At 49.2% G+C, this 13451-nt stretch overlaps 1 protein-coding gene across 1 annotated transcript in view; it reads left to right on the top strand.

The window, feature by feature from the left end:
- The window catches only part of MARCHF10 (membrane associated ring-CH-type finger 10), a 59390-nt gene that overhangs the window by 20737 nt on the left and 25202 nt on the right, over positions 1–13451 (top strand). Inside the window, exons 3-4 of the mRNA XM_016204832.2 lie at positions 1123–1294; positions 12742–12891. Of these exons, the coding sequence (XP_016060318.2) occupies positions 1123–1294; positions 12742–12891 (322 nt within the window). The remainder of the gene's footprint in view (positions 1–1122; positions 1295–12741; positions 12892–13451) is intronic.

Genomic DNA, 13451 nt, shown 5'->3' with positions numbered 1-13451 from the left:
GGACGAGTAGGGGGATTTTTTAGAGTTTAGTTTGTCTTATGTTGCACCCAATAATTCAAAGCTAGTCAGAGTATTTTCCTGAGTCAGGAGCCTTGAAATGAAAATGCCATAACTGTCAGTGAGACCGATGAGCAGGATCAATACAAATTGCCACAGCTGGGGAGTTGAGGGAGACATTAATTTAGCATTCTGTGTCTGCAAAAGACCACATTCTCTAACGCCAGACTAATGCACAATGTAGAATTTAGTGTTAGTGTTGGAATTCCTGGGGTGGGTCCGGGGGGGAGCCTTATGGTTTTGTTTGTTGCCAAGCGTATCGCCTAGCAAATCGTACTACACCAGGACCTAAACCATAGGCAGGACTTAAATCACCCTTCAAGACCAGGTTTCTCACAAGCCATTTATATCATCTTCATCATTTGTTTGGTGGGTGGAAGTGTGGCGAAATATACAAGGTAGCGAATGCCTAGACAACTTTCATCGCGTCTGCAAGAGATATCCTGACACTGCAGGAATCATGATTTGTCCGCACATAGATTTGTACTGACTTCTTTATAGCAGACTGACAAGTAGGGGACTTTTAAAAAGATTAGTCTGTCTTATGTTGCACCCAGTAATTCAGAATATTAAACAGAAGTCTGACTTATTCCATTCCCAATACATTATCTAAACTTCCTTTTCATTATCAAGTATATGACTAACACAAGGAACGTCTTCCTCACCCCCTTCCCCAAAGTAGTTCAAACAGCAAACAGCAAGAAGTTTAGAGGCACTGACAGCCTCTCCTGCCTTCACATGTAGCTTTGAGCGTGAGCTGTTTACTGGTCATCAAATTACTTAAGGGTCAGAAATGCAGTCTTTTCATAATGTTCTACAAGATAGGCCCATAGATGTGCATTCTTATTATAATGTTCTACAAAACAGATTCATCACATTGCTATTATTTCTAAATTGATACGCCCAGTCCATCAAAATCTCACTGGTGAAAGGGTGTATTGAACATGCATGGCGGGTTGCCCTGGAGTTATCGACGCTGGGGCCACTGCATTTGGCTTGTCTTTTCTCCCTCTGCCTAGCAAAAATGACCTACTAGGCCCCTGATACGCCTTTCATTTCCCGTAGAGTTCTGGTGAGGGGGATCCTCTAGCCGAACCAAGATTATCTATCAAGAATTCTGCAGTGCAGTGTGATTCTATACTTCCAGCGATTGACCGAACAGCCGTCAAGCAGAAACATAAAAGTACCATGACTCCAAAGAAACCGGAGAAAGTGGGCCCCAGCAAACCCTCCCCAGGTGAGTGACTGGTTTATTCAAATTCACAAATTCTAAAATCCCAGTGTTAGAGGTAACCATCAGATCGGTGACGTGGGTTACACCCAGTGCTTTCCCAGTGGCTAATGCAGATTTGGGAGGGTCTCAATGACCTTATGCAAATAGTCAAATTCATTTTGGAGTTGGGGTCAAGGAGGCACGGCTTGTGCACAGGAGCTGTCTCCACGGCCTGCATCTTCTGCCCGTCATTGGCTGTGTGTGGCACTTGCCTAGAGCTGCCGCCTTTTCATATTCTTCACATTTGGGGGAGGCGGGTAAAGGCATTTGGCCCCAGGTATCAAGTTTTATGACTCGAGCAAGAGCATGAAGAGAGGCTTTCACAAGCCTCTGAATGGCATAATTTACAGCCAAGAGAGAGAGTAATAAAGTCCCCCACTTCTGAGGTTGTCCTCTCTGGGAGAAGGGGCTTGATAAATCCTTCCTTTTGTGCAATTTGGTAAATAATTCACTCTTTAGCTGCCTTTGAAGCAAAGACCAGTCCTCTGCTTGAGGCAGGAGTGATTTAATAGTATCCAGAAAGGGGATACACTCAGCTGAACATTTAGAGTCCCTCGGGCTCATCCCCATCAGAGGCAACATCTGTAGGACAAACTCAGTTCCTCTGGGAGCTGACACTGAAGCTGGGGCAACTGGGAAGGAAAGTCTGCCTTCTGCTTGCAGTGCAGTGGAAACGATCCAAATTAACTGCCGGAGGATTCATAAATAGCTCACAATGCGCTTACATCCAAGTCACAGCTTTGCTTTCTAATCCTAAATAGCTCTTGTCATGCAACCATCCATCCAGCTAAGTCTTAATGGATTTTTTAAGAAAATGGCAGCTCTTGATTAACCAACCACCTTTCATTGCTTTTAATAAAGTAAAAAACAAATGGGCTTCTAAAATGATGTCCTTTTCAGGCAAAGCCCCAACTCTTTTTCCTTAATCAAGGGAAAGTATCATCACTTGGAAGATTTTTAGTAGGAATTGGATTTTTAATTCAACTGTTTAAGAGTGAAATAAGGCAGATAAGATCATTCCCCAAATACTTCAAAATGCATGTTGTAACTTATTGAATTGAGGATGTTTTAAATAGAAAAAAATGAATTTAAATTTAAATAATGCAGCTCCATTCACTTGATATAATTTTTAGCTGCCTCGCTAAAACTGGGTAGCATGGTGTGCCTTGTCATCCATAGGGAAAACATATTAAAACGAGCCGTGCAGGCTCACTCAGTGATGTTAGCTTGTCTGATTAACACAGATGCAAGTTCTCTATATGGAACTTACAATACTGACAAAAAGGATGAGTTAATTCACTTTATAAAACATCAAATTTGAAGAATTACTAGAGTGCAAAATACCAAGGTTTAGGTAAGAGAGCCAAGTTGGCAGAAAGATATCCATTTCATCAAATAAGGGATGTTACTTGTAGTAAAAGGCCTTTAAAAACCACCACTTTTATCGTCATATTATGGCCCAGACCATAATATGATGACAAATCAGAAAATTCAGATAAATAGCCTGCTATCATAGAAAAAAAACGATTTGGGGCCTGAATTATCTGGACACGTTGATCCAATTCACCAGGTAAATGTATACTTTCCTGCCTTTCTTCACCTCTGCAGAGAAATTATTTTCCTAAAGCATTTGGGGGGAAATCCAAAGGTGGCAGTGAGTCACCAAAACTTCTTCCCATGCCAGACCTCGGATTCTGCAAAACCGAAGCATCAAACACAGTGAGATCCCTGGGCAATGCCTGCCATAGGTTAACCTTCCATACGGTGTTATGGAAGATTAACCAAATAAAATAATGTAGATGGGACAAGTGTCGGCGAGGATGTGGAGATAAGGGAACCCTTGCACACTGTCGGTGGGAATGCAGCCACTGTGGACAAACAGTATGGAGTCACCTCAAAAAATTAAAAATGGAACTGCCTTATGACCCTCTTCTGGAAATTGATCCCAAGAAACCCAAAATACTAATTCGAAAGAATATATGCACCCCTATGCTCACTGCAGTGTTATTTACAATTGCCAAGACTTGAAGGCAGCCCAAGTATCCATAAGTAGATGAGTAGATAAAAAAGCTGTGGGACATTTACACCATGGAATACTACTCGGCTGTAAAAAGGAAGAAAATTTCACCCTTTGTGACAGCATGAATGGACCTGGAGAACATTACGCTAAGTGAGATAAGCCAGTCAGAGAAAGGCATGTGCCATATGATTTCACTCCGATATGGAATTTAATGAACAAACTGAACTACCAAGCAAAATAGAGATGGGCTCATAGAGAGCAGGCAGACAACAACGGTGGGCGGTTGTTGCGGGGGTGGAGGGGTTGAGCAAAAGAGAAAAAAGAGAACTGCTGTCTACAACTCCTGAAATGGCTATTTACAACATAGGGACTACCAGTGCTCTCTACAAATAGGTCTGTAACTGAGGTGTCAGCTGTCCACTGTCCTTCACACTATTAGAAAGAGTCGTGCATTTTAAATGAAGCCCATGTATTCCCTGGAACTGTTTCTGAGTTGGCTTGTGGTTCTCCTTACCCTCTCTCCACTCAGGGGGTGTGTGATTTATGGGTGGGCATGAGCTTTGGGGTAAAAATGCTTGGATCAGCGTCTGGGCCCCATTGCTTACTACGCTGTGTACCTTTGGGCAGGTAACGTCTTGTGCCTCAGTTTCCTCATCTGTAAAACAGGGGGTCAAAAAGGATCTCACCCACTAGGACTGCTGTGAGGAGTAAATGACAGAATGTACGCTCAGCCATTAGAACAGTGCCTGGCACCATAGGCCCTTGATACATTACAGCATCATAGATCTAGCACATAAGAGCTTCATTTAATAAGGAGAATGAACTAGAAATCTCTTTTTATTTGTCTTAATGTTGCCCCCCTCCCCCTCCAATCTTTTTTTCCTTTGCCAAAAATCAGCGTCATATTTTTTAAATCCTAATAAAAATACAGGTCCAGACACTTTTATTACACCCTGAATTTCCAAAGTAAAACATCAAATGGAAAGAGATGAATGATCAGAGAGCAGTCACCAAGCCGGAGATCTGCTTTATGGCCAAAAAAACATGGACCATCCAAGCAGAGTCAAGACCCAACCGGGTCTGATGTGCAACTGGTTCAGAAATCCTGTTTCATAATCAAGGTGGATGCTGAGCCAGGGGAGAAGCAAACCTAGCAGGGCCGCACATTCCTCCTTTGGAATTCTGTATGGATCGGTAAGAAGAACAGTCAGCAGGCCCGGCAAGTCAGGGGCACAGGGAAGTGGAGGGAGTTACGGCGGCCTCAGGCTCCTGGACTCCTTCCTGCTCCCCAGGCCCCTGCCAGCCCCAGCCCGAGTTGGAAAGGAGCCACCTCTCCTTCCCAGGACACATGGAGGCATCCAAAGGCCACTGTGCTGCGGGGTTCTGGCTCCTGGAGTCCTAAAGCGCTCTCTACCCCATGCCAGGCACATGGCATGTGAGGGAGCCCTCTCCTGCCCTGTCCCCTCACCTAGAGCTTCGGCATCATCCCCTAGTTATGTGCCAGGAAAACAAATCTGGATGGAGTCCTGGAGCCTGCTTCCAAAATCCTGCCCTTTAAAACAAAGCCAAGCATTCTGAAATTATCCTCACTTATTACTGAGTTCAATGCTAGTCATTACCAGACTCAGATTTGTAGGAGTAGCAGAACCTATTCAGCCTAATAGTGGCTTATCGTGAAGACATATTCTTGTAAAACCAAGAAAAAGAAGTGAATTTAGTTCTATAAAGATAAACACCTAAAATAACTGTGATCTCTTTTGAATTGGGAACTATCTATTTGAAGAGGAGCTTGGAAGAGAAATTTGAGGCAAATTCCAAATCTTTGTAACTTACCTGGCAAATAAATTAGATTTTTCTCTGAAAGGTCAAGGCTAACGGGTTTCCAGGCGAGGCTGCTGGTGTCCAACAAGTTTCCAAGTTGTCTGTCCAAGTTAGAAAACAAGCAACAGAAGTGAATGCTCCCATTTTTACTCAAACCGTCATAATTCTCTGTCCATTTACGGTAATGTTTCCAAGACAGAGGAGCTCAGAGGTCTCACAGAGCCCAGATTTGAAGTCTTGGCTCAGAATCCTAATCCACCACTTGACAGCCTTATAAATGTGAACGGGCAGCTTCTCCAAACTCAGTTTCCTCATCAAAACAGAGTTATTACCTGCCTCACCAGGTAGACAGAAGGACTAAAACCCAGGGTATAGACTAAGCCTTGGGTAAAGGTTAATCTCCCCATCCCTGCTTATGAAGCCAAACACCATATGTTACTGTCAGGTTAGCCTCTTCATAAGAGAAACTGTAGTTTGAGATGTAAGAGGGGTTATAGCTTGATTATAAAATCTTTAACTATTTGATTATCAATGAAGACATCCATTTATCCAGTCCCTATGGGATGCCAGCAAATACATTCAACTGCCCCCACTGTCCCAGGGTATATGATACCAGGGTACACTGGTTTTCTCACCCATCACTCATTCATTCCCTGCATGTTTACCTGCCAGCCACTACATGGGTGCTGGGGATACAGAAATAAAATACGCAGGGCCTGCCCTCCAGGGGCTCATAGCCTAGTGGGAGGGCAGGACACCAGCATGTCCTAACCAAGGTCAGTTTTAAGAGCTTTAAGTGGGGTGAAAACCCTGAAGGACAGGGGATTTAGCCCAGGGAGGAGGGCAAGCAAGATGTGCCCAGCAGGATACATTGAGTGTGCAAAGGCATGGACGGGAGAGAGCGCCAGGAAGAGGGGAAGAGAGAGACTGACAGACATTGAGGAACTACAATCACCTGAGAGCTTGTTAGGAATACTGACGCTCGTGTCCCAACCCAGACTTCCTCAGTCAGACCTGACTTTAACAATACCTCTGCATATCTGAGTTTGAGAAGCTCTGGTTTAGGGTCAGGCTACAGATTAGGGAGTGTAGAGAATAAAGTGGACACCCTATAGGCAGGCAAGGACCAGGTCCCCAAGGGTCTTGAATGTCATGCTGAAGGTGGCAGAGCATCAGTCATGGATGGAAGCTGAGCAGGAAGTGATGCAATTAGACTGGCATTTTTAATTTTTTTTTTTTAATTTTAGAGAGGGGAAGGGAGAGGGGGGTAGAGAGAGAAACGTCGATGTGAGAGAGAAACATCAATCGGTTGCCTCCCATATGCATCCAAACAAGGGTTTGAACCCACAACCTGGGTATGTGCCCTGACCAGGAATTGAATCGGCAACTTTTAGTGCATAAGAAAAGAAGAAAGAATCAATGAAAAATCAGAGTCCTGTCCAGAAAACTAGGCCAGCGGTGGTTGCTTTTGCCAAGGCCAAGAAAGCGAGAAGACGGTGGGTCCCATTCTGCTGGTGTCGTGGAGGGGCAGGCCGGAGGGGCAGGAGGAAATGCCCCGAAGCCCCAGGTCCCAGGTCCGCTGCTCAGCGCGGACCCCGGCCACCAGGAGGAATCCACGGGCCCACAGTGAGCAAGAGGCAGCTGAACCACCAGTGTCTCCCCTCGAGAGTGGATGGAGTAAGAAGGCAGGTGATGAAGGGACCGTGGGGATAAGAGCAGTTAAGGGAAGAATGGGGGAAGATGGCTCCGGAGAAATGGCCCGAGAAGTAGCAGCCACTCGCTGCAGGAGCCAAGGGAGGCGTTCGGAAAGGAAGGAGTGGAGAGTAGCTTCAGATCCTACGGAGGATTCAGTAAGGACTGAGACCCCTCCATCACGGGGTCAGGCATACCTCGGAGGCATTGCAGGTTCCGGTCCAGGCCCCGGCATCAGGCGACTGCCACAATGCAGCGAGTCGCAATCTTTTTGCTGGTGGAGGGTCTTGCCTGTCGTTTGTAAAAAAACTGCAACACCTGTGAAGCGCAACAGAGCGAAGAGCAATAAAACGGGGTGTGGTGCCTTTAATGGATTTCAACTGGGTGGTTACAATGATGGCATCTGAGAATTGGAACTGATTTTAGCTGTAGCATTTCCTAAACTTCTCTGATGATGAGAATCACCGGGGAGGTGCTTAATCAAAATGCTCCTTCCTGGTTCCTGTTCCTGACCCGGAGCATCAGAATCTCCAGAGGAGTCTGCAAAGCTGGGCTTTTTAACAAGCACTGCAGGCGATTCTCCCCCCAGAGGGCTGGGCACCTATGTCAGAGCCTTGCTTCTCAAGCTTTAAAGTTCACGAGAAACACCCAGAGACCTTGATAAACTGCAGGTTCTGGTTTGGTAGATCTGATGGGCTGGGTTTCTGCGAACTTCTCCGGGGCTCCCAGGTGAGGTCCATGCGGCTGGTCCAAGGGCCACCCCTGGAGGCGCAGGGCTAGAGAGAACACCTGTCTCCTTTTGCAGACGAGGAAACAGGTTTCAGGAAGGTAGGCGGTTGATCCAAGGTGACCCAGCAGGGCTGAGAGATCTGTCATGCGGGAGGGGGTCTCTCTGATCGTGACTCTCCTTCAGGTGCCCATGTTCTGCTTCCAGCAAGGTTGGCAGACGGAGCGTGAGGTTAGCAGGCATGCCATTAACTTGGCTTGGACGCCTCCCTCGTGCACCTGCTCTGCCCCCCTCGGTCCCTTCTCCCTTCCTGTGATCCCACCAGGGTCTCTCTGCCCCTCTCTTTCCCCAAGCTTCCCCTCTGCAGCAGAAAGGCCAAATTGAGGCAGGACCAGCACCTCCAACTGGGGGCAGCTGGAGGACCGAGGGGAAGGGCCTTACCTAAGCGGGGTCCTGCCGGCCACCATATGCTGCTGCCAGAACAGCTCATTAGAGGGGCTGTGGGGGCCGGGAGGGGGCCGAGAGGGGACCGAGAGCTCCCACGCGGGAACTTGGGGGGAAGCGCATCAGAGACCACGGCCTGGGACAGGGTGTGCTGGTCGATGCCGCCTCCCGGCCAACTCCGCGGCGACCCTGAGGTCCCAGCTGGGCGCCTCCGCCCAGGACGCCTGCAGGGGCCACCCCGAAACAGTTGTTGAGTCGGGAACCACTGACGCGCGCTCACGCCCCCCCCCCCCCCCCCCCCGCTGAGGCCGCCTCCTGACTGCTCTTTTTCTCTCGTGCAGGTGCCCGCGGCGAGCGCCCCCTGTTCTGTGTCGGGTACTCCCCTTACTGCTCCGTCTTTGCTTTCTCCCCCGCCCCGCAGCCCGGCGCCAACTACTGCCTCGTCCTGCCGCTCGTGCCGCCCGCCGCCCCCGAGGCCCCGGCGCCCCACCCCCGCCTGCCCCCCGGGCTCGTGCCCGCCTTCGGGAGCCCCGCCCCGAGCCCCGAGCCCCCGCCCGCGTACCCCGCGGCCCTGTGCTATTTCCCGGTGTCCCGCCCCAGCCCGGCCGAGACCCCGGTGCTGTGCCTGCCGGGCCCCAGGAGGCCCAGTAAGATTTACCTCCTGTGGTAGGGCGCCCGCGGCCGGCTCCCAGCGCGGCGGGGGGGGGGGGGGAGCCCCCGAGGCGGGGTGCGGGGTGCGGGGCGGGAGCGGGACGGCGGCGCCCCGCCCAGCCCCGAGGGGCGAGCCACCAATAAAGCCGCGTCCTCTCTGCAGGCTCCTTTGATTTCCTCGCTCCCGCGTCTGCCCCTGGCGGGGGCTCCGGGCAGGGCCTTTGGGGAAACACCTGCTGGGTCCGAAAACCCCTGGGCACCCCTCTGACGAGGGGCGAATGCAAGCGCTCAGTGGCTGTTTACATTCCCTTTCCTGCCTGCTTATTAGGCACTGCGTTTCCCCAAACCGAAAATCCCACCTCCTGGGTTCCAAAGTAAAACATATTTATGGTACATAATTAAGCTTTAATGAAGATCTCCTCTGGGCGCGTGAGACATCGCGCATTTGCAGCGCGCACTCCCGGGCCCAGAGACGCGGCCTGCTGCCTGCGACTGCACAGCAAGCTGCCTCTTACCCCCAAGGCAAGGCCAGCGCTGGCGATGGAGCTGCAATCCTTCCCACCAAAAGGAAGCAATAAAACTGTTCTAAAAAGCATCTCTTAGACAGAATCTGGGCACCTCCCAGGCTCCGGGCATCCGAGTCAAGGTGGGGAGGGGAGGCACGAAGGTTCTGGAATTGTTCTGTTGGCTTTCTCACTTTTCAACTTTGTCAAGAACTGTAATATGGCAAGTGATGTGAGGCCCTGATGATGTTTAGGTGCAATGGACCCCGTCCCAGGTCGTCAGGAACTTGTATAAATATGAGTTTGTACCTTTATTTCCTTTCCTGGTCAACTTCAGTCAGCAATTACACTGCCAAGAGGACTGAGGCAAGAGACCTCTTATCTCAACAGCTGTTGGGTTTCTTTGCTACTGGAGGCGTCACCTTGCTCAGATCCTAAAACGAAGCATGGGTTTCACAGTGTCCAAAGCAAACCAGTCTTCCCTAAATTCACTGACCAACTTAAGGATGGCCAGTTGCCTGGTGATGGAACTCCCGAACACAACCCCCTCCCTGCCCTGTAAGGCAAAGGGCCCGTCCTACCACCTGAGGAGGGAGTTATGTTTCATCTTCCAGCGTAAATATTACTTGGTCTTCCTCACATGAATATGTATGTACCATGCCACAGCCCTGCAAAGGCCCCGAAGGCCTGGCAGTCGGTTCACTTTGGGGAGTGGGCGGGGTCGTGAGGAACTGGAGCCCAGGTTCATAGAAACTATGCAATCTCGGTCACCTCGTTTATGACTGCAATTAGAGGCAGAGAAGGAATATCTCACAAGAGTTTGCTTGCCACAGAACCTAAGCGGTTCCACAGGGAAGAAGTCAGCGGTGCAGCCAAATTAGATTATAATCTTTAAGGTCATGACCAAAATGTCTTACTCATCTTTGTGAACCCTCAAATTATCGCATAGCAAAGACACACAGGTATTTGTCGAACAAATTATAATAAAAAGAGAGTTGCTATTTGCCTTTTGGATTTTGTAAAAGGATTGCGGGAGAGTCAGGAGCGAAGGTTACTGAATGAGTTATTCTCAGCCTATGGAGCCTGCATGACAATCAGTTTCTGGTCCAATTCAGTTCTCTCATGGGAGTGACTTCAGATATCCAATTATTATTGGTATTATTATCACTCTTTATGGTAGAAACAGCAGCTACCATTTTTAGTAGCTAATATGCACCAAACACCTAAGTACACAATTTACATACATTATTGCTAAACCTTACACTCAACAAGATAGGAATGTTCCCATTTTACAGTTGCAGATACTGAGGTTCAAATTGCCAAAGGTCAGAGGATCCTGCCTCAACAACAGTGGTGGTTTCTTCGCTGCCAGACCTGGTAAAACAATCTCTGGTCATTCAGCTTTATTACTTTGGTTTGCCGAAAACTTGATTAAAGGAGACATGGCAATGGAAATCACTTAAGAGAACTGATGCTTTGAAGAAAGCACTTTTGAAAATAACCTATTACCTTAAGCCATCTTGGGTGTCTCTGCACAAGAAAAAAATTGTCCTACTTTTGGACAGCCCATAGTTTCAGCTGAATGCATCTTCTCCATCCCTGCGAATCATACCAGGCGAGTAGTATTTGTCCTGCAGGGGAGTGGGGGTCAACACACAGGCTGGCTAAAGACAGGGCTGGAGAGAGAAAACGCACACATTAGGCTATTTTAGAACATTTCAATGCTAAAGGCCATAGAACCCTGTAAAGTTCTTGCCAAAGCAGTCTGAGCAGACTCGGTGAACCCAAAATTGGAAACAGACTTTGAAGGACCTACCGGCAGGCAGGCCCTCTGAGAGGGAGGGTCACTCCCCCTAAGGGTGTGAGGGGGTGTGGAGGGGGTGGGGTGGTGGGAGGCCAGTGGGCATTGTGATGTTCTGCTACCTGGGCTGAGAAGGAAATTTGAATATTCTGCCGGGATTCCTGCTGGAAATCCAAGTAAAATGCTTGTGACCAGGTCCTTTGGGCCGGGTTGCAAATACGCACTGGACCTGGCCCAAGCCTGTCCCTTCCCTGGTCCTCCCTCTGTTTCTTCCTCAGTAAATAAGGATCCTGCTGCTTCCTCAAACCTGTCAGTGAGGTGAGAGGTAGGAGGCAGTTGTGGGCTTCTGAGAGCTGGGGAGGCGTGAGGCCGCGAGGAGAACCTCCGGACTGGAGGAAAGCAGCTCTAGGTGCCGAGAAGGTGCCGCCTCCATTTTCTGTGCTGGGTTCCTTTCTGTAAAGCCCCTGATCCCTCTCTGCCGCCCTCCTCTCACTCTCCTCTTGGCCAGTGAAATTGTGTCAAATCACCACTCTCCACCCTCCAAAGACTATATTCCCATTTTCTGGAGAATTCTCTCCTTTCTGGTCACGCCCGCAGCCCCTCTGAGCTCCACCAACTTGCCCTGAGCTGGAACCGACACCGCCAGCAGCTTCCCTCTTCTAGTAAGTTCCCTGTCTTGGGGCGCAGAACCCACCGCCTTCCCCTCCTGGGCTGTCAGAGGAACTAGGTAGTATCTAACCATTGTGTTAAACTCAGCTTCCTGGGCTGCCAAGGAGAACTTCATTCCTTTCCCGAACCTGGATGGAAGGCATTCATGCAAACACAACTTCCACTCGGGAACATAAATCCAGTTGTCTTCACGCGCCGGGAAAGGCTGTTCTCCCACACACTCGGGGACCCTTCCCAGCTGTACCCCTGTTGCCTACTGGCTACAGCTATTTGTGAAATTTCTGAACTGTCCAAAAGGGGATGAGCCAGGAAAACCCTCTTGGAAGGACACTCACAATTTTAACTGCTCGCAAACTCAAGAATTGTAGAGATGCGTGGAAAATACTGAAACTCTTTCCCCAAACTCAGTGCAGAAGGAACGTGAGATAATTTACATCAATTAGCAACCCAACCTAGTTCGAAATGTGAATTAATATATATTCATTGGGCAGTCAATCCATGTGAGCATTCCACCTACTGCCTTCCCGTGAGTATCATCCCAGCACAGCGGTGGGAGCACAAAGGCAGGAAAAAGGTACACGGTCCCCAGACGCTCGGGACCCTTCTGGAAGCCATGGTAGCTGCCAGTAAACCACCTGAGGATATGGACAGGCAGGTACAACAGGCTGTGATTCAAACTTGGATGACGCGGAGGGATAGGGCTTTGTGTGTCCCGATCGTAGACGGCCCTTAACAGTGTTACAACAGGCCAGCCCAACATCGATGAATTGGAAGCTAGAAACTTACCAGCAGAAAAGACGCTGCAGGTGTCACAGGCCCTTATTCACGGTGCTAACGGCCTTGTGAAGTAGGTATGATTACTTCCATGGAACAGGTGGGGAAACTGAGGCTTCAGAAGTGAATGATTGCCTGAGCCCATGTGGCTACAAGGGCATGGAGCCAGGCTTCAGATCCAGCTCTTCTCTGATGTGCCGGCTCCCTTCTCTTAACTGCCTTTCCCACTGCCTGCCCGGTGGGCATTCTTCACACGGATCACGTCTTCCTGTAAATTCATTATTGAAAATTCATTTGCACTCTCGGCAGCCCCGCCGCCGCAGATTTTATCACGGAAGAGGAGGCCAGGCCTGGGTAGAATGACCATCAGCCCCGACATGCAGGGCCCAAGAGCGGCTGGGGACAGAAGCAGACAGAAGTCACAGCTGCCAGTAAAGTCGCCAGCCTTCCGGGGGGCAGGTAAGGACCCATGGCTCATATATCTTGGTCCTCAGAGAGAAGTGACTTGTGCGGCTACCTGATGAATCCTATAGGGTTTTTAGACACTTTGCTTTCATGGGAAGGAGAGTGTATTTTCAAGTGAAACACAAGGTTTTAAAAGCAAACCATTGGCTCTAGTTTCCTTCTCCAAGGGAGGCTGGTGGGGAAAGGCAGGGCAGGGGGAGCTTATTTTTTATTTTTCTTTGTCATTACTGCATAAGCTTGACTATGCATGGTGCTGAGTGTTGGGTTTTGGGGGGGGGGGGTGAGAAGCAGCCTGCAGCTCTGGGAATGTCTCACTTGGCCACAGTTCCCACTCACCTCCCAGGAGTGTCTGTGGGTGGCAGACTGATCACCTCCCACAGAGACCTTTCCCCTCTGATCCAAGGTGCCCTGATCTTATGTGGAAGAAATAACATCGAAATGAATATATGTTTTATTTCAAAATGCTGGTGTAGTAGATACCTCTTTCAGTCTGAGCATTCATCCTAAGGCCCGAGCCATGCTGCTCCGCCAACCACGTTACCCTGTCCTGTGGT

This window comes from Miniopterus natalensis, chromosome 17 (assembly GCF_054644295.1).
Source record: "Miniopterus natalensis isolate mMinNat1 chromosome 17, mMinNat1.hap1, whole genome shotgun sequence".
Classification (NCBI taxonomy): domain Eukaryota; kingdom Metazoa; phylum Chordata; class Mammalia; order Chiroptera; family Miniopteridae; genus Miniopterus; species Miniopterus natalensis.
Note: the sequence above shows the minus strand (reverse complement) of the source record. Positions and strands in the feature narration are given on the sequence as shown.